The sequence below is a fragment of the Lepisma saccharinum genome, chromosome 22 (genome assembly GCF_977018435.1).
Source record: "Lepisma saccharinum chromosome 22, izLepSacc3.1, whole genome shotgun sequence".
NCBI lineage: Eukaryota > Metazoa > Arthropoda > Insecta > Zygentoma > Lepismatidae > Lepisma > Lepisma saccharinum.
In genome coordinates, this window is record NC_139250.1 from 18,975,466 (window position 1) to 18,996,832 (window position 21,367).

General features: G+C 37.5%; 1 protein-coding gene across 2 annotated transcripts; it reads left to right on the forward strand.

Moving 5' to 3' along the window:
• The first annotated feature begins 49 nt into the window (after nt 1-49).
• Nucleotides 50-14,508, forward strand: LOC146004601 (uncharacterized). 2 transcript variants are annotated; one of them, XM_083143470.1, is made up of 3 exons: nt 50-198; nt 7,632-7,711; nt 13,135-14,508. In XM_083143470.1, the coding sequence occupies exons 2-3, from the start codon at nt 7,653-7,655 to the stop codon at nt 14,027-14,029; spliced, it is 954 nt and encodes a 317-aa protein (XP_082999596.1). In that variant the 5' UTR covers nt 50-198; nt 7,632-7,652; the 3' UTR covers nt 14,030-14,508. The 2 variants fall into 2 exon arrangements, with proteins under 2 accessions (XP_082999596.1, XP_082999595.1); XM_083143469.1 differs by having other exon boundaries at nt 51-256.
• Nucleotides 14,509-21,367: the final 6,859 nt, after the last annotated feature.

Consider the following 21,367-nt stretch of genomic DNA (forward strand, 5'->3'; position numbering starts at 1 on the left):
TCCCTTTTCTTGCCCATAACGTAAACATAAAGCTAACATTTAACGAAGAAGCTAGATGCAATATTTAAGAGAGCTAAAGTGTTTTGAATCATTCATACATTTTCTGATTTCAATAATAATTCCAGTGCAGAATGAACAACATTTCCTAGTGACGTCATATGTTGGCAACAAGGACGAAATTTACGCTGTCAGCCTCTGGTGTGTATGGACGTATTGTGAATTACGCGAATTTGGGTTATCGTTGTGTTTGTTACTGGTAAATATTTAGAGAAGTAAGAAGTACATTTTTTGAATGGCATTTATATCTGATGACAGATATAGCGTTAGTATTTTCGTAATTACGTAAATGTTGAAGAAACCGTGCATACGCAACTCGGAGTGAATTTTCCGAGACCTCGAGGTTTATTTTGGTGCGGACAAATATTGTCTGGAAGAATTAAATAATTTAATTTTCTTCCAGTAGTAAAAAAGAATGACGATGTTGCTTTGTAAGTCCTTAATTGTAAAGATGACTATCCTTAATTGAAGCCTTTTGAGATATTTATTTATCGACCTAATTGACGGACGTGTTTTCTCAGACTTCTAATTTTTACTACTACCTTTATGTCTAGCCCCACCAGAATTACGTCGATTTTTTTAAATCGTCAGTTTCCAATGTTTTACGTAACATAAAATTGGTTTAAGCATGCGGAAACTACAAACAACCGAAATATTTGATCCAAAACTATCTTCTGCGTAAGTTAACAAAAAAACAACTCCTATTCCGCACTACTCTCACATTTTTCCGTCAAAATTCTGTTCGTTAAACAGCTATGGAGCGAAAGAACACAGTTAAATGCCAGCATCAAACCGAACACTAGAACATAAGAAAATCGCCAATAATAACGTCATCTTTACTTAAACTACTAAAAACAACGTAAAATTACTATCACCATAGAAGCTAACACTGCTAACCTAACCAAAACTGATAACAGTTCCATATATCGGAGACACATTCCTTCATTTTGTCGAGGTATTTTCTTTCATCGTCGAATCTATGTGACTGGGAAATCATGTATTTTGCAAGAGAAATATCTCACCAATGCACAATTGCCATTGCTTTCATTTGCTTCCCCAACGTGAACCGGATGCTCGGTACGTTTGATGACGTAACCCCCTGTCAGTGTTTCCAACCCCCCCTTTTTTAACTATGCTTGCCTAACCTAACCTTATCGGAAAATGATTCGTGGGACTACCTGTCAGCTACCCGTGCATAATGTACAATTTGCACACGTGACGAACGCAATAGTAGGTATTTTTTGGTGAAGAAGTTGGGAAACACTGCATACCCACAACAGTAGTCAACCTGTGCCCGCCATATTGTGTGTTAGGAAGCGAAAAAAGGAATAACAAAAACTACTCTCCATGTGAAAAATTGTGTTTCTTTCCGTGAAAAAAGCATAATGGCACCTTGAACTATGTTCCACAATACACAATTGGTAAGTACGAACCATGCGAAACACAAAATATCCGATTTTAATGTGTCTCCGATATATCGAACTGGTACCCAGTAACTTAATCCTTAACTACCGTGTGTTCATTTCAATCTGATGCCGAGAGATCGGGAGAAGCGTGGCAGGCGGCGCTGACGGAGATGCCGACATTTGCGGCCTGTAATGCCCGCTTATTTTTATAGACATGCAGACATTTATATAAATATTGCAAAACGATCACTAACCTGTGTTATAACACGCAAAAGTTCTTCTGTAATTCATCCAAGTTCTGCTCTTATATACACAAAAAAATACGCTTTAGAAACGATGTTAAGAGCCACAGATAATAAAACATTTTAATCATAGTTTTGACCAGTAACATCCTGCTTAAGTTTATATCCTTGAAAGAGTTTTGTGCCGATGGGGATCGTTTGGAGGTTTTGAATGTGCAACACTGTATCAAGATTACGCTGTAGAAGAAACCGTTAAAAGTCAATAGTGTTCGTGAGCTTCCTTGCAATCCGAAATCTCCGAGCTCGAGTTTTTTGTTCCTTCGCGACTAGATGAAGACAGAGTTGTAAATATAGTGACGAGCAATGTAAACCAAGAGCATGTTAATTTCGTACTGTGCGCAAGAGTGTTATTCTTGGTTACTTGCAGTTACTTGTTTGTGTTATTGTAGTGTGTATGTGTGACGTGGAATGCCAGCCGCAAGATTCACGTTAGAACAAAGATTTTTTTATGTATGACACGTACCTACGTGAAAACAAACTCGTGTCGAGACGTGTGTAGGTAATTTGTACAGAAATTCCCATGCGTTTCAACTCCACACAGAGATACGGTTAGACATCTTGTCCTTAAGTTACGAGAAACTGTATCGTTAAATTTTAAAACACCTAAGCAAAAACGACGGATTCTAACCGAAGCAAAACTCGATGATATTGGTGCAGCGTTAGAACGTTCTCCAAACAAACCTCTACGCCGTGTTTCACAAGAGGTGGGCGTGTCAAAATCATCGGCACATACAGTCATTAACTACTAAAATTTAAACCATACTCTTATAACACAGGTTAGTGCTCGTTTTGCAATATTTATAGAAATGTCTGCATATGTCCATAAAAATAAGCGGGCATTTCAGGCCGCAAATGTCGGCATCTCCGTCAGCGCCGCCCGCCACGCTTCTCCCGATCTCTCGGCTGCAGATCGAAATGGACGCATGGTACTATGGACCATCTCAGACCATGTTGTATTTAACTTTACTATATTTCTCGCACTCCTCCACCCAAAAGTGAAACCTTCTCTAAATCTTTTATTTGGGGTGCTGGCTACATGCTGACAAGGTCACGATGTCTTGGCTTTGTTTTTTCAAATTTTATTTTCTGCGAGCAGTCTAACAGACATATCATAGGGGTTATGTGAGTTTTTTTTTTGTTACGTTGTGTTTCAAAGGGCTCATAACTCATTTTCAATTTCAGCAAAATAGCTATTACATATTACTTTGACTACCTCTCTTCTGGAAGCATATAAATGCAGAAATTTTAAGAATTTGGAATTTCAATAAAATAAAAATTTAGACTTCATGGGTTTTCTTCCTCTCTATAAATTACATTATGTTTCTTTAACTAACCAATAATAATTGAAAACTGCTGTAGAATATTCTTCTGTAACCATGTCAAGTCATGTGAAAGACATCAGAAAATAAAATTCGTAAAAACAGCTGCTTCACAGTTCAGAAGCTAAACAGCAGTAAAACAAATCCCTTCATAGTAGTTGTGTGATTACACACATCCATAGTAGTTAAGACTTAAGAAACTACATACCTTAAAAATATGCACTTTTTGTTTCGTGGTTCCATTGGTGAAATCCATCAAGTAGAACACAAATCACATTCTATAAGCACTAAGCATGCACAGGGTATATTTCAACCATGTAACATGCACCAAAACATCGTCTGCAGTAAATCTGGTGAACCATAAACCATAAGAACCATTTAAAATAGTTTACGGCCTAAGTTCCTTTTGTTTTATTGCAATTTTATGATGCTACAAATGCAATTTAAACATGGTTCGATTTTGATTTACTTCTGTTAAGGCGAGGAGATACAATTACACACCAATTGTGCATTTATTTCAGTATCGCCCGAGTGGGCACTGCCACTAAGACAAAACCTTGGGTGTATCCAAGAGTATCAATTTCTCTCCATGTTGCAAGTGCAAACATTTTGTTATGTTGATTATTATCAACTTCAACATCAAGTTACGGCTAATCAAATGGAAGTTTCGACTTTTCCGCTGATGAAATTCATCTTCAAACTGCCCTCTTCCCGTTGACATCTCTTTCTATTCCATCAGAAGTTTTATATTCACAAGAGAATGAATCAAATCATACTCCCATATGGTCAATGCTTTTTTCCTTGCCTCCTGGCAGTGTTGCTAAACCTGATGGACATAAAATAACTAAATTTCACCTTAAATGGAGTTAAAACTGACTCTCATGGAGCTAGATTTACGATGGCTGGATAAAGTGCCTTCTAGGGTAATGTTAGTTGCTATTATTGTTAACTTTAAATCGATGACAATTTATTCTTAGCTTTCAACATCTAGATCCGGCGGCATCGCCCATCTCAATAATCCACCGATGGTGGTATGAAATCAAAAGTAAAGAATTCCCTGACGGCAATATTATGTCAATTTCACGTCTAACATTGCGCTATAAAGAAGTAGCTGGGGAGATAAGAGAGAGTGGGGCGACGCAGCCAATATAACAATATCACGTCACGTGCAAAATGTATAATTATGACAAAAGGTGGTCTATGTGGGTCGGAACCAGCGATGCCATCATAGTGGGGCACGGGGGGTGGGTGTCCCAGTTCACAGACAAACGAGTGCACGAAAGATTGATTGATTAACTAACTAACTAACTCTATAGCCTTCTTAAACCCGAAGGTTCATGGCTGCAGCAACACAGGCCTTCCATCTTTCCCTATCTTGAGCAAGTTCTATATACTCCTTTCCATCGCTACCGATTTCCCATAGGTCCATCTCAACGTTGTCCCTCCATCTTCATCTTGGCCTTCCTACAGGTCTCTTACCATCAGGTTTCCCAACAAGATTCCTGTAAACTCCTCTTTCCTCTCCCATTCGTGCCACATGGCCTGCCCACCTAAGTCTTCTTGATTTAATTATTCTAATAATATCTGGACATGAATACAAATTATGTAGTTCTAAATTATGTAACCTTCTCCACTCACCTGTCTCCTCATCCCTTTTAGGTCCAAAGATTTTCCTAAGGATCTTATTTTCAAATACTCTCAATTTATGTTCCTCTTTCAATGTAAGGGACCACGTTTCACATCCATATAATACTACAGGCAAAATTACGGTTTTGTATATTTTAACTTTTAGTTTCTTGGATATTAAACGAGAAGACAAAAGTTTATGAAGAGAGAAGTAACATGCATTTCCTGAATTAAGCCTACCTTTTATTTCCTCTTTAATATAATTTTTATTTGTTAATATTACTCCTAAGTATTTTAATTTGGACTGGTTGAAAGGAGTTGTTATCAATAATTAGTTTTTGATTATTACCTAACACTTGGTTTCGGCCTGTAAGCATATATTTAGTTTTCTCTTTGTTAACTTCCAAACCTATCTCTTTAGCAGTTTTGAAAAATATTTTAGCATTATTCTTAATTGTATTTATATCATCCCCTAATAAGTCTACATCATCTGCATATGCTAACAACTGAGTCACACCATTTAATTTTAGTCCTTCTTTAGTTTCTTCTACCTTCCTAACAGCATATTCTAAGGCAAAATTAAAGAGCAATGGAGATAATGCATCTCCTTGTTTTAACCCATCATGAATTGTAAATTTGTCAGACACATTAATACCCACCCGAATTTTACTTTCTGTTTCACTGGTGCATACTTTTATCATACTAACGAGCTTCTTAGGTATTCCAAACTCTACTAATATATTATATAATTTATCTCTTTTGACCGAATCATATGCTTTTTTGAAATCAATGAATAGCTGATGGACATTTTGATTATATTCCCACTTTTTTTCAAGTGTCTGTCTGATGTGAAAAATTTGATCTGTAGTTGATCTGTTACGTTTAAATCCACATTGGTAATCACCTATAATTTCATTAGCATATGGGGTTATTCTTGTTAAAAGAATGTTAGACAATATTTTGTATGTTGTTGAGAGTAGAGAAATTCCATGGTAATTATTGCAGTTCATTTTATCACCTTTTTTAAACACAGGAACAATTATGGATTCTTTCCACTGTTGAGGGATTTCTTCTTTATTCCATATTAAACAAAATTTATGAATTTGACATATTAATGAATTTCCACCATATTTAATTAACTCAGCTGGTATTAAATCAATGCCAGGTGCTTTGTTATTCTTTAGCTTTTTAATAGCATCTTTAACTTCAGTCAATTTAGGTTCTGGAACTAAAGGTTCTGCTGTGTGGACTTCATTCACTTCTGATTTATCTCCTACATGGACATTTAAAAGGTCATTAAAGTAGTTCTTCCATCTTTTAGGATATCTCTTGGGTCAGCTAGAAAATCACCGTCTTTATCTTTTATCAAGTTTACTTTAGGTTGCCACCCCTTTCTAAACTCATTTATACCTTTATATAAATCTCTGATATTTTTATTTTTGCTGTTTGTTTCAATTTCGTTAATTTTGCTTTTCAAGTAATCTCTTTTTTTTACTTCTAAACGTGCGGTTAACTTCTCGCTTTATTCTATTATAATTGTTTAGATTTGTATCATCAGAGTTATTTAAGCACCTAAGTCTAGCCTGATTTCTTATTTCTTTTAGATTATGACATTCATTATTAAACCATGGCTTACTTTTTCTCGGTTTATGGTATCCTATACTTTCTTTAGCTGCTGATTCTATTGCATTATGTATGTGCTCCCAATTCTTATTTACGTCTGTTTCATTTATATTTTCATCATCATTTAAATCCTGCAAAACATCAAATCTATTTGACAGTTTAATTTGGTAATCTTTCTTAATTCTTTCATCAGTAAACTTTCCTGTATCAAATTTTAGAACTTTTAGATTTTGTTGCTTATGATTTATTACCGAGTGTCTTTCTCTTAATTTAGCAATTACTAAATAATGGTCACTGGCACAGTCAGCACCTCTATGTGTACGAACGTCAATTATACTAGTATGCCTTCTCTTATCAATGAGAATATGATCTATCTGATTATGAGTTTTACCATCTGGAGAAGACCAGGTATATTTATGGATATCTTTACGTTTAAAAGTGGTACTTTTCACAATTAAATTCTTTGAGATTGCAAAAGTAATCAATCTTATACCATTATCATTACTTAATTCATGAAGACTTTCTTTACCAATCGTGGGTTTATTGATTGATTGATTTAGTTTATTTTACTTCGCGTTTTGTGCCTCTTGGCTAATTTGTGAAGATAGGGATGAGTGATGGAATTGATGAATGGACATTCGCAAACAACCAAGCTCGAGCGGGATTCGAACCCGGGATCCTTGGCATCGCAGCGCAATGTGCTAACCACTTGGCCACAGGGTCCGGCTAGAGTGCACGAAAGAGCAAGATCTGGCTCCAAGAGAGCTAAGTTGGCACACTGCCATGGACGGAAGGGCTTGGGAAGACTCCGTAGAAATTGTATTGCATGCCCTTAACACATACTGCAGAGTTTTAGCGATTACTTAAGATTTTGTTCAATATATGATTTCATAGTTAGGTTAGGCAGGCCAGATTTGGTTCTCTTAGCATTAAAGTAAAGTCGCTAAATGCATTCTCCTTAGGTTCCGATTTACTTCTACATTAATTCCCACTATTCTATGATACAGTTGCTTGTCAACGGAAAATACATTGTCTATGGAAAATGTGCATGCTTGCATAAGGTAATTTTTAAGTTGTTTTTTTTCAACATAAATAACTTTTACGAAATCCAAGCAGTGCTCATTACTTTAAGGACGGTTCAAATTTCGTGTGACAATGATTGCCAAAATTCTACGATTATTAGTCTTCCTGCTAGGAGAATTTGAAAAAAAATCATAAAACAATTCAGTTTTTAATGTCCTACGTTTACATCCATGTAGTGTTACAATTACAATTGAGTGAAATCCTTTTATTTTCAGGAGCAGGTTTGATATGACAGGATGGAAAAGCAGCAGGCACTGGAAAATGGCTTTAAGAACCTAGACATAGATCCAGGCAGGTTAGTTAACATTATGTATCAAAAGAACCTGAGGAATAACTTTGTTTAGGTTATGTTTTCCACCCCCACCCTCCCTGACGGTATAGTACCATCATCTTGTAATGAATGGGTTCCGAGTTCAATACCCAGTGACGGCACATATTGATTTAGATGCCACTTTAAATTGTGTCCAGTCCCGATTGGTCTATCTGTTCATAAAATAGACGTTAAAACTTCTTGTGTACACAAGAAGGTATTATTATTATTAGTGTAGAATAATGAATAATAATTATGTGAACATAAAGCCAGGTTAGTGAGTTGTTTTGACATCTGACTACCATGCAAGAGATCCAGGTTCAATCCCTGGCAGGCGGGCCTCTCCGATGGCTCAGTGGAAGCATCCTCGCCTTGTAATCAAGGGGTCACAGGTTCGATACCCGGTGGAGACACATAGTGGTTCGGATCCCACATTAAACTGTAGGTCCAGTCCCGATTAGCCTTTCTGTGCAGTGGACTTAAAAAAAAAAAAACAATCAATCAATCAATCATCATTCAATCCCTGGCAGGCGAGAACCAGGATTTTTTCCACTTGTTCAAGTGGCTCCGGCAGCCAACCAGCATCGTATAAAGTGATTACCTGGAGGAAACTCTTGGGGGGGAAGACGGTCAGGGGCATGGTGCTGATCACATCACCCCTTTCTTCATCAAGAAAGTATGGGGCTTTAACTCCATACACCTTCATGGCATGGTGCAAACCACAGGGGAGCAATTTACTTTTTTACTTTAGTTATGTCACAATGTACTTTTTTACTTTAGTTATGTCAACATATTTTAAAAGAAAATATCCAAATTAGCAAGACATTTCTGTGTGTGGTGTAGAATGGTAGAACTGTAAATGCATGATCACAAAATAGGTTACTGTTGATTTTATATGAAGCAAAACTAAAACTGGAATTTCACCAAAATTTTGAATCATTAACCAGTTTTGTGTTAATGTAAATTTGGATTATAGTATACGTGTTTAGTGAATTTATCATTAGATTAGCTGCTTAACATACCAAATATTTTACAAAATTTAGTCCAAAATTTTTAAGTTCTTCATTAGTTATATAAAATCTTTATTACAGTGGAATCTCGATTTCACATTCCCGGATCTTACATTTTCCCACATTATAGATTCACTCTTTAATGGCCGCAACATAGCAAAATGGTAAAAAATTTCCTCGATTTTACATTTTTCCAAATTTTATGTTTTTGGAGCTTGTTCCCGTGAAAGATGCAAAATCAAGATTCTACTGTACAAATAGTAGTTTATCGAGTAATTAGCTTACATATGCATTAAAAAAACTATTAAAACACCAATACATGTAATCATTCCTGATGAAAAGCAAAGTACAGTGTGATCAAAAAGTCAACCAATCAGATTTTTCATGTCCATTTCATCATATACTACATTTCTTAGAAATCTTTTTCTGATTTTTGGATGTTGAAAATTATGGTTTTAACATGGAAGTCAACAAATTTAGCAAATTTCACACACATTACACAATACAAAACATTTAATTTCCATAGGAACTAGGGATGTGACGAAGCTGAATATTTACCGATGCCGATGTACTCACCGATAATTTTTGGAACCAATACTGATGCCGATATTTAACTGATTTCGGTACATAAGATTATTAAACAGAAATGGGATGTTATTTTCTGCATGACAAAAATAAATTTGGTATGTACATTTCTGTTGCATATCATATGTATACAGGGTGTTAATTTTAACTTGACATATGAAAATAGTGGGAGTGATATGCATGTGAGGAAAATTTGGTCCAAACAAACCATGATCCTTGTGGGGGGGGAGTTAATGGCGTACAAATGAGCCCCCCTTGGGACGTTGTGTTTTTCAAATAGGAACCCCCGAATTTTGTTTCATTTTGGGATTCGCGGAGTCAAAATAAATAATAATTATGCTTGACATGGGTGCAACAACATGCGAAATAAAAAAGATATGGCCATGTGTATGTTTGGAAACACGTAAACGTCGTGCATGGAAAAACGGTAACAGGCCCCCTCGAAAATACGAAGAATGGAGTGTGCAGAGGAAAATTTCATTGCTGTCGATGGTGTCATTGAAGAGTGGAATTAGTACCAAAAGAAGAGTGCGGAGGGGTTAGGGTGAGGGGGCAGCATGCAACGAACAAAGTGGAAATACATCTGCTGGATTAATGCAGATGGCATGGAGATGAGGGAAACACAAAAACGTGTTCAGGGATGCCAGAAAAGTGTAGGAGATGGGAAGGATGGAATGCAAATACTATTACCCTCGAACCTGTTGGGTGCTTGTTTCAAGGGAGTTTCCTTGCCTCTCACCTGTGGGGGTGCTTGTTTCACGTGAGTTTCCTTGCGCCTCTCACCTGTGGGGGTGCTTGTTTCACGTGAGTCTCCTTGCCTCTCACCTGTGGGGTGCTTGTTTCACGTGAGTCCCCTTGCCTCTCACCTGTGGGGGTGGGGTGGTGCGTGGGCATACATGCCTTACCCAAGCAAATGCTCGAAATGGTGACCAAGAATGTCGATGCATTTATTTATTCTTGCATGAAATGACTGTTCACAACGCAAAAGTGTGGCGGCATCAATTTGTGTGCAAGCATTTCGTATTCGTTGCATCATGTCGTTGCACGTTGTGGGTACAGTTTGATACACCATTCCTTTAAGAAAACCCCACAAAAAGAAAACTGGTGCAGTAAGGTCTGGTGATCTAGCCAGCCAATTGACAGGACCACGTCGTCCGATCCAGCGATGATGGAACTTGCGCGTTAATACTTCCCGACCTATGGCAGCATAATGCGCCGGACAACCATCATGCTGATACCACATGGCCTGTCGCTGTGCAAGGCTTAGATCCTCCAGCAATATCGGTAGTTCGTCCTGCAAGAAATTGCGATACTTTCACCCATTCAATGTACCGTCAATGAAAAACGGACCAATGAGTTTGTCACCCATGATGCCACACCATACGTTCACTGACCACGGGCATTGATGTTCAACTTCACGCAACCAGTGTGGGTTGTCGGCACTCCAGTAGTGCATGTTGTGCCGGTTAACCTGGCCATGGTTTGTGAATGTTGCTTCGTCGGAGAACAGAACGTCCCGAAAGAATGCCGGATTTCGATGTATTTGTCCACGTGCCCATTCACAAAACACCAACCGTGCACGGAAATCATCACCATGAAGTTCCTGGTGCAGGGACACATGGTACGGGTGAAACTTGTGTCTCTTGAGTATGTTCCAAACACTGACATGGGACATCCCACTCTGACGAGCTATGTTACGCATGCTGGAATGGGGATCATACGCCACTGCAGCTAATACAGCGATTTCATTATTTTCCCCAGTGACAGTTCTTCGACGCCGTCTTTGTTGCGGACACACGCTTCCTACTGTTGCAAATTGCTTGACAACCCTGGCGAAAGTCGACCGCGAACGCACTCTGTTCGGATAGCATCTGGCATATTCGGTGACAGCGTTGTCCACATTCCATCGACATTCACCATACATATCATTTCAATTCTGTCTTCCCCAAATACACGCTCCATCGTCCTAGGTATACCTGCACTTTTACCCTGCACTCGCTTCGAACTCGGGCACGTCAACTAACCTTCTGAAGCACTCACGCCCAATAACAACCTATTTTCCCAAGCAAACACGGGCACAGAGAGCTGACTTCAGCGCAAGGTCAAATGGCCTAGTTTGTACCTTATGTGTGGCTGGCGTCTGATAACACAGCTGATCCGATAACGTCGGTGGCGATAACATACTCTTCGCGTGAGTTCTGGAAACACGATTTACATCCCCTACCCCTTCACTTTTCTGGCACAGGCACAGTTCGTTATTTTGTTTCCCTCATATCCTTGGCATCTGCATTAATCCAGCAGATGTATTTCCACTTTGTTCGTTGCATGCTGCCCCTCCCCCTATCTCCTCCGCACTCTTCTTTTGGTACTTCTTCCACTCTTCAATGACACCATCGACAGCAATGAAATTTTCCTCTGCACACGCCATTCTTCGTATTTTCGTGGGGGCCTGTTACAGTTTTTACATGCACGACATTTACGTGTTTCCAAACATACACATGGCCATATCTTTTTTATTTCGCATGTTGTTGCACCCATGTCAAGCATAATTATTATTTATTTTGACTCCGCGAATCCCAAAATGAAACAAAATTTGGGAGTTCCTATTTGAAAAACACAATTTGCCCCCCCCTGCCCCCCAGGGGGGCCCTGTGCAGGGGCTCATTTGTACGCCATTAACTTTCCCCCCCCCCCCCCGACAAGGATCATGGTTTTCCTCACATGCATATCACTCCCACTATTTTCATATGTCAAGTTAAAATTAACACCCTGTATACATATATATTCTCAAAGAGATGCGAATGTACATTTGCATCTACAAAAGGTTATGTGAACCTAGAGATTTAACATTAGTACACAAGCAGTTCTTTGAAATGCAAAATGAATTCCTGTTCTGCCAGATTCACCTTCAGAAATACGAGATTTGGAAGCACTTCAGGAAGTAACATACTTCTTCTCTTATCGCAAATCTGTTCAGCAACACTGAACACTCAATCACTGAATACTGACGCAGCAGGTATGCTCAAGTATTTTGTCAGCACTTGCTTCAGGTTTGAATACTGATTTTTGAATTTCCAGTACATCAGATCCTAGTTCAGCAATATACTGTTTTATTTCTGAATGAGAGTTTGCAATAATTTTATTACAAAAACTCTACAATAATGATGAATCATAACCTAATTTTCAATAAATCTTACAAAACTAAAATATAAAACTTATTAGAAGGTAAAAGTCTAGTATAATCTGTACCGGTTTAAATATCAGATTTTTGCCGATTCCAATACTGATATGTCAATTTCTGCCAATTTTTCATACATCTGTAATCGGCTTCGGCACATCCGTAATAGGAACCCATTGCCGACCCATTTTGAAATTTTACACACAAGTAGTCAATTGATGTCTTCAAACCCTATATATTTTTTTTAATTAAAGGCGTTGTTTTTGAGATTTTCAATTTTTTTTCCTTACCTTTTGTTGGAAGTAGTTTTTTTCTCAATAGCTGAAGCAATATTGAAGGGGCTCCTTACATTCGATGTCATCTTGGATTCTAAGAAATACAATGTATGTCACTTTCAAATATTTGATGCAGGCTTCCTTGTGTACATTCTCAGTTTAAATCTTATTTTGGCCAATCAATACAAAGTGATAAATGATTATATTGGTGGTGGAACACGTGCAGAGAAATGGGCCAGGACTCAAGCCTGGAATTTTCGGTAACAAGATCTTTTGAGTCAACCACTAAAGCAGCAAATACTCGATTGTTGCTAGCTCAATTATTTCAATCCTTAATCCATTCTTAATACTGTCTTTCAGGGAGAAGCCATTGAAGACAACGAAGTTAAATAACCCTTTCAGCATCATGAAGGACAACGGAGATGAAGAGAAGCTTGAACAGTCGCCAGTTGAAGAAATAGGTTTCAGTTCCCTTACCTTCTCTGGGGAAGATTGTCGTAGTGCGTCATGTAAGTGTAACCTAAGAAACGGTTCTAGGACTAACTATTGTTTTTCTAGTGGTTGGATGAGTAGAATCAAGCACGAAAGGCCAGCAGTGCTGAAAAGGAAAAACCTAATACAAAAAAGCAAACTTGTGTTTCGTCACAAAGAACTAAAAATGGAAAAACACATTGTGAAAAGCCCCGTACTAAAACTGCCAAAAGATTTTGGTTTTCTGAAACTTACTAGTGTAGAGGATTATAATGCCATAAAGTTGTCAATGCAAAAGAATCTGCCGCAGATGAAACAACCCTCGCCAAATCTGAAGAAGTGTAGTGTGGATAGTAAACCGTTGTCGAGACAGTTTGGTCAGGGTACACCCAAGGATGTAATTCAAGACTTCAAAAAACTTGTTCCTACCAAGCCGACGACTGCCACGGGGAAGGATGTCTCCGACCGGCAGAAGCTGGGAAGGGACACCTTAGATGCGAACGGTTCAAACTTCAGACACTTTCGCATGCGCACAAAGTCCAAAAGGATCCGTTACAAGGAGAGAACCAGGAAACTCTCTGCTGGAGAAAGCGGCAATGCAAATTTTGCTGTGCATTTCGACAAGGTGCAAGATGAAGCTTTGCGAACATCACAGTCATGTTCTCAACAGGCACGAATGTCTAGCTGTGATGACGTAACGATAAACGAGCTAGCTGGGTATTTTGATACATATGTCCATATTCCGAAGAAAATGTCACATATGGCAGAAATGATGTACACTTAAATTGATATGTTGTATTACTCATGTAGGAGTGATATGTAATTTTTTAGTTACCAAAGTAATGATAAGAAAATATACAAGGTGATGTTGCCGAGCACTTTTCACTAACAGTAACAAAATTTTTGCTTGTAATAATACTAACATGAGGCTTTTTTTGTTGTTGTTCAGTTTGTTAATGATTTGAATTTTTCAGAAGTTGTTCATATTTTCCGAGTTTTTCATATTGATAATAATCAGTATTCTTGTTTTGCGGATCCATTGCAATTTTTCATGCTCATGCTTACTATTCAATGAAATTACATACCTTGAATGAGTTGTGTGTGTATATATATACAAACTTTTTCGTTCTTTTTGTATGTGTGATAGTACGGAAGTTAACTAGTCCAATTATTCAATTATCCTTTAATATTTCTTTTGTTGCAAATTGTAATTATGTTGTCTTCCTGAACTTCTTTTGACTGAAAATAATAAATCAACTGTCTTCCTAAGTTTTCTTTAATTTATGAAACTAGTTTTGTGTGCAGGAACCTACATAATTCCAACCAGAAGTAGGCTATTAAAAAGGCTATCAAAGTGAAATTATTCAGAACATATGGTTTTCCACTTTTTGCTATAAAATATGATCTCTTACTGAAACTGTCAGATTACTTACTGAAAATTTTATTTGATGCAAGAATCTGCCATACATCTTTTACTGGAAAATACAGGCTGGCCATTCTGGGACCATGATATAATTCAAGTATAATTCCTGGCTTTCAAGTCGTACTTTCCAAAAATTAAACAGATTTTTTTCCATTTCAATCTTTCCCACCACACACACACACAAATATATTAACATTATAAACAGTCTCTGTAATTCCAATGTATCCAAAAATTCTAATTTAATTCAATTAAACTGTATATACATTTCAAATATTTAATTTGTCATTTCACATATTCAGACTCGAAATATATCTACAAGCACAAGCCTCAAATTCTACAGGACATACAAATCTACGGAAAATTGTTAATTGTATGAGAATTTCAATCTTAAATTTACCTAATCAATTTCTAGATATTTTTTCTTCCATCTGTCAGAGGACACTTAACAAAGTAAATTAATTAGAGAGAATTCTGGGTTGTTTTCCATGGAGCCATATTTTGCTTCCTCAATAAAAATAAAAACTAAACTGAAAAAATTGCCTCGAGGCATTTGTAAATATAAAAAAAATCAATGCCATTTAGTTTAACAAAAGACTAATAAAAGTTGCAAAATTTTCACATCTACGGAGAAAAATTCACGCATAATTCCCGGTGAGTAGCCACTCTGAAGTACATTATTATTATTAGTCTCTGTATATTGATAAACAGCACACTGATTATAAACTTCTTGTTTCTATCCTTATTTTTTTCAATTCCAACTTTATTTGGTCTGATGATGCAAGACAAGTTCAAAAAATGTTACCATTTACAAATAAAACAGGGTGGCGACAGACCTGGAAAATCGGGAAAAGTCAGGGAATTTGAGGTGTCAAGCAAAGTCAGGGAATTTTGTCTTGATTGACCTTTTTTTCCCCCTTTCTTTTAAGATATCATTATGGAACTCTGCACATTAAGAGGAAATGTTGTTGCTAAGTTTCGGCCTCAAATTTTTTAGGCCCCTTTTATGCACAACACAATCACTGCATCAGAAACCAGTGATGGCAGGAGAGAGAGAGAGAAAGAGTGAAATTTCTGGAGGGGCAGCAAAATGTGTTAAGCCTCTAAATATTACGTGGGAAATGCATTGAATTATCATTTTTTCTTATCCGTATGATAATAGTAAGGGGGAAAACCATCAACAGATGGAGCGGGTGGCGCGATCCAATAGTTGTCGGATGTCATAGTAAGGCATTTTGTTGGACAAACTGAAGGAACATGGAAACATATAGGCTTCATTGATACATACGAATGTATCGAATATCGCCACCCGACAAAGTATCTCACTACAACATGCGACAGAAATTGCATGCATGGCACTTGTATGGAATTGATTTTTGTTGGATGTCTTCAGACTGCAACATCCAACAAAAATTGCATGCAGAAACAAGAAGAGCTTTAGACTGCAAATATGCTGCTGGAATTTTATTACTCTTCTGGCTCACTTCACCTTATTTAATGTAGCAGTGTTTACGAAGGTTTTCTTTCATCATCCTGACGTATTACTGGTTTCGCACAAGTTAACATACGTTTACAATGACATTACACTATTCTTAGTTATCGAGCAGAATCGAACAAAAGGGGATATATATTGAATACTATCACAAGAAAGTGAATCATAAATGTGCACCAAAAGGGTTATAAAAAAAAGCTAAAGTGCTCCCCTGTGCATAGCACCATGCCATGAAGGCGTATAGGGGGTGTGGGGGTAACGCCCTTCACTCTTTCTTGATCTGGTCGTGAGTGGGGGGGATGTGATCAGCATCACGCCCCTGACCGCCTTTACCCCCCAGGGTTTCCCCCAGGTACCCATGTTATTCGATGCTGGGTGGGCGCCGGGGCCGCTTTCATCGTTAGAAAAGTTCCCTGATTTGAACCGGCCGGGGATCGAACCCGGGACCTTTAGCATGTTAGTCAGATGCGTTACCGACTGAGCCACCGCGGCCACATAAATGTGCATTGGTCAATGTTATAAAAAATTTGCAAGTTCATACTCCCAACCTCAAATTTTCTGCAACACTAGTATTGCAATGAAATTAACACCACTCTCTGTCCTGTCTGTTTAAATTCATGAGAGATAGTCATTAATCTCTCAAGTTAATGTCCAATATTATGAAAAAAATATTAATAATAAATACGTAAATATTTTAATATCATATTTACTCGAATCATTCAATCATAAAAGCATATCACTTTCTTCAAGAATTGACTTTTCTTTGCCAGCCCTGTTAAATTTTCACTTTTCATGTACTGATTTATACGAGGGGTGACCAGAAAGTAATTTCCAATTAGTAGAGACCTTGATTTTTCGCAAACGTGAAAAATGTTAATTGCAGCGAAGTTGTGTTTAAGAATGTGCAGTGATGTTTGGACACATTTTTCGCCCGTTCGAAATATTGAAGTAATGCGAATTTGGCATAAAATGTGAATTGTTGGTGTTTTTAGCATTTTTTTTTTAAATGTCTTAAAACAACAAAAAATTCCGTGAAATCCAACATTCTTGTCCTTTCTAGGCTTAAAGAAACAAAATGTGCCATATCTGTGTACATAGAACGTGCACGTTTTCCAACATTTTATTGAAGAGTAAACTATATAATGCTTGTTATACATGTAATAATTCCAACAGCCACATTAAATCATGTATTTCCCACGATTTTTTCTACTTCTATCAAAACAATTTGCATCGCAGAGCAAAATGGCAAGGGTCAAACAGGAAATTGAGTGTGTATCTACCGTCGCACAGGAGCCGCATCTTCAGTATTTGTCGTGCGAGATGTGTTTTGAATTACCAAGCTAAGTGTGCACCATCGGTATTTGTCGAGCGAGAAATAATGGAGCTCAATTGTTAGGGTATTTGACTACCATGGGAGAGACCCGGGGTCGATTTCCTGCGGGGGAGAACTGGGATCTTTTCCACCTGTTCAAACTGATCCGACGCCCACCCAGCGTCGTATCAAGCGGGTACCAGTAGGAAACTTTGGGGAGTAAAGGTAGCCAGGAGCTTGGTACTTATCATATCACCCCTACCTTTGGCCGTGATCAAGAAAGTGTGGTGCCCTAACTCCACACCCCCTAGATGCCTTCATGGCTTGGTGCCAAGCACAGAGGAGCACTTTACTTTTACTTCCTCAAAAATCTGTTCCAACATATCAAACCGTCACGAAAATACGTAGACCATGTGAGCTACAATTTAAAATAATAGTTTAAAAGCAGAATGGAAGTATTAATGTTTGGTATATTTGGCAGAAAAATGTTCTAAAACAAAAACACGAATTTTGGGAAACGTAACACTAACAAGTCAAAAAGAGATAATGTCAATTTTTAGTGCCATAATATATCGGTATCTGTCACGTGAGATTGATTGATTTAAATTTTTTTGGTGCATCGTCACTTATGGTCATTATGCACTCTTCAGTATATACGGGGAAAATTCCATTATCTAAAACCCTTACCTTAAAATTAAAAAGGGGGTATGGAAAATAACTTTCCCAAAATGACTCCAAGATATCAAACTCTCACGAAGAGACGTAGGCCATGTGACTTACAACTTGAAACAGTAGCTTAAATACACCATGAAGGTATAATTTCAGGTATTTGCCAGAAAATGCGCTAAATTGAAAATGTGAATTTTGGGAAAAATAACAACGAATAGTAAAAGATTAAAAAAAAAAACACAACATTTTGAAAAAAAGAAAATTAAGTTGGTGTTTTAAGTCCATTTTTTGCACAGTAAGGCTAATCGGGACTGGACCTACAGTTTAAAGTGGGATCCGAACCACTATGGGTATTGAACACGGGACCCCTTGATTACAAGGCAACGACGCTACCATTGCGTGAAAAAAAGAAAAATCAAGGTTCCTACCGACTAGGCATAAATAAAACATGAATATCAGTTGTAATTTATTGCATTAGTAACAGTGAGTTCTAACCTAATTTTTGGCATAATCACCATCGTTGTTCTGACATTTGTCGTAGCATGACACTAAATTTTGTATGCTCATGGTATATGTGTCTGACAGCAAAGACTGGAACTATCTCTACTGCAGTGTAGCTGTCAAATCCTTCTCTGCCAGAAACCTCTTCAGTTAAACAGAGATGAAAGTCTGTACATTCAAGGCCAGGGCTGTACAGGGAGTGGTCCAAGATCTCTCACCTGAAGTGATGCAAAGGGCCCGTGTGTACTCAGCTGTATGGGGTTGTGCACATTTGATTGGCCTTATGTGAATTGTCTGCATCATCGTGTGACCATGCTTACGACGTTCGGTCTGCACACCTCAAACGATTGCTGGTGGCTCTGTGCCAAATTCTAAGCGTGCAAAAATGTGATTACTACACGTAGGCTACATCGCAGTCGGTGGGAGACTGCATGAGAGCTGCAATCTTTAACCTAGACCTGTCCTAAAACGGCTGCATTGCGACTGTACCACATTGCAGCTACATGCCACTTCTTCCTGCCCGCATGTGTGTTTCGCTCTCCAGCCACTAGTGCTGCGTACAGGCACCATTGGAGCTTTTTTCAGGACACCCCTCGTATATAAACTTTCAGAAGCTGTTATCAACAAGTGTTCCTGTTTTAATGTTTGGTTAGCTAAATCAGGTCCCTACAATGCAATTCTATAAATTGCTTGCGTTAAATTTCTAATACCTACGTACCTTTTCGTCAGCAATAATGGTATATCTGCATGTTGTCAGTTTCACAGTACTTCACTTGGATATACTGTACTGAAGCATAAATCCCATTGTAAGGAAATATGACACTTTCTTTTGGACAATTCAATTGTTTCACTTATATGCAAGAGTTAAGTTGTTTGCTTTACAGAGAAGAGACAAGTAGCTTTATGCATCGAAAAATGAGCACGCACTCATGGTTCTTGAAAGCAGAGGTTTCCAAATCTCAGTGGAAATATCAACATATAATACCGAGAATGTATAAGGAGACTGATAAATTACAAAATGTATTTCTTAGTCAATCTCTCTTCACTCTAATCTTATTTAGTCGTAACTTTAAAAATAATCAAGTATTTTATTTTAAACTTACTGCGTATGATAAAATTCCATAATCCTTCCTAGCTTGTGAATTGTAATAATTTTCCAAATTCACAATTTTTCTGTTTGAGTTTAAATCATACAGAATAAAGAAAATAAATCAATTTCATAGAAGATAGTATTGGTACTTAACAATCCCATACCTGGATCTGTATGAGTTTATTATTTCCATTTGCAAAAACATCGATTTAGTTTAGTTTGTAATTGTCAGGGAAAAATGTAAATTTTGTCCTGGAAAAGTCAGGGAATTTCATTTCTGCTTGTTTGTAGCCACCCTGTAAAATCAGTGTGCTGTGTATAGATATATATATTGACAGTATTTTGTCACTGCTAAAAAAAACTAATGTGCATGGAGTTTAAACTTGTTGCATTTAGTAAAAAAAAAAAACTAATAAGTCGCAATGAGTACCTTCTTTTCGTTGTAATTTTCAGACTGACCTTGATCACAAAGCATCACAAAAAAATGCACCGGTAATGAAGAATTCGATGCACAATTTCCAGTCTAGACACACTGTTATTGGAACATGTTCCTTGTGCACATGGCAATGTCCATTGAAGAGAGGAAACTGCAGGCTGTCACTACGAGTCAGTGTGTGCGGTGCTGTGTACAACGTGACTCCATTGAATAAAAATCTGTATAAAATTGGTTTTGCAATGTGAATTGACAATGATAATGGATTTTAAAACCAGATGCACAGAACAGCAAAACAAGACCAATTTTGTATTTGTAGGACTATCCAATACTAAGAAAAAGTTGTTTACAAATTGACAAATTTTACAAATCTAAAAATTAAGAATTGTGTTTAAAACCTTTCTGCCTGCACCGTACTATTTCATTATGATCGAACAACCATTTTTTTTTTGTTTTTTTAATTATAGAGTTTCAAAGAGAGGATCATTTGCAAAGCTAAAAAAAAAACATTTTGTTCTCTTGATGATAAATATAGAAGGCATACTCGAAAAAATTTGGTTACTGAAGCTTAACACAAAATTGAATGAGCAAAATTTTGATGCAACTCATTTTTATGTAGGTATATACTGGTTAAATTTTAATTGGAGTCCGAACTCGAGTATTCATAATTTTTAATCCGACAGTAGGTGCAATCACAAAAGTGCACATCAACTTGGCTCTGGAGCGAGTGAACGAAAACAGTCTGTGCAAGTGGTAACTCGAGACTGACCAATGAAATTGTGAGTGCTGTTTGCAGCAGCGGGCAATGTTTCCTTCCGCCCACTTGCTTTCTCCACCTTTATGCACATATTTGCTCCTAGAAACAGGTTCTCAAACCAACCAGGACTCTTAACATGGATCTCTGGCATACCATACCATTGCTCTACCAACTGAACTACCAAACCAACCCTGGTTTTGCCTTTTTTTTAAAAAAAAAAAATATTTGTGTCGAATTGTCACTGGGATCTACTTTAGTGAAAATCCACACAGGTAAAATGGCTGAAAAAAAAATCATGTGAAGCCAGGTCTGGCTCAGTATCTCAGTTGGTAGAGAAATAGCACAATATGCTAGCGACTCAGGTTCGAGTCCTGTCCTTTTGCTGAAATTTCTAAGGTGAATTAAGCCTCATTACTTGTCCTGAGCCCACCTGTCCAAATGATCCCAT

What these genes read in the sequence shown, in the direction of transcription:
- LOC146004601 (XM_083143470.1), top strand. Translation starts at nt 7,653, where the DNA reads ATGGAAAAGCAGCAGGCACTGGAAAATGGCTTTAAGAACCTAGACATA. An exon ending in CTAGACATAGATCCAGGCAG is followed by an intron (nt 7,712 to 13,134) that starts GTTAGTTAACAT and finishes ACTGTCTTTCAG; the next exon opens with GGAGAAGCCATTGAAGACAA.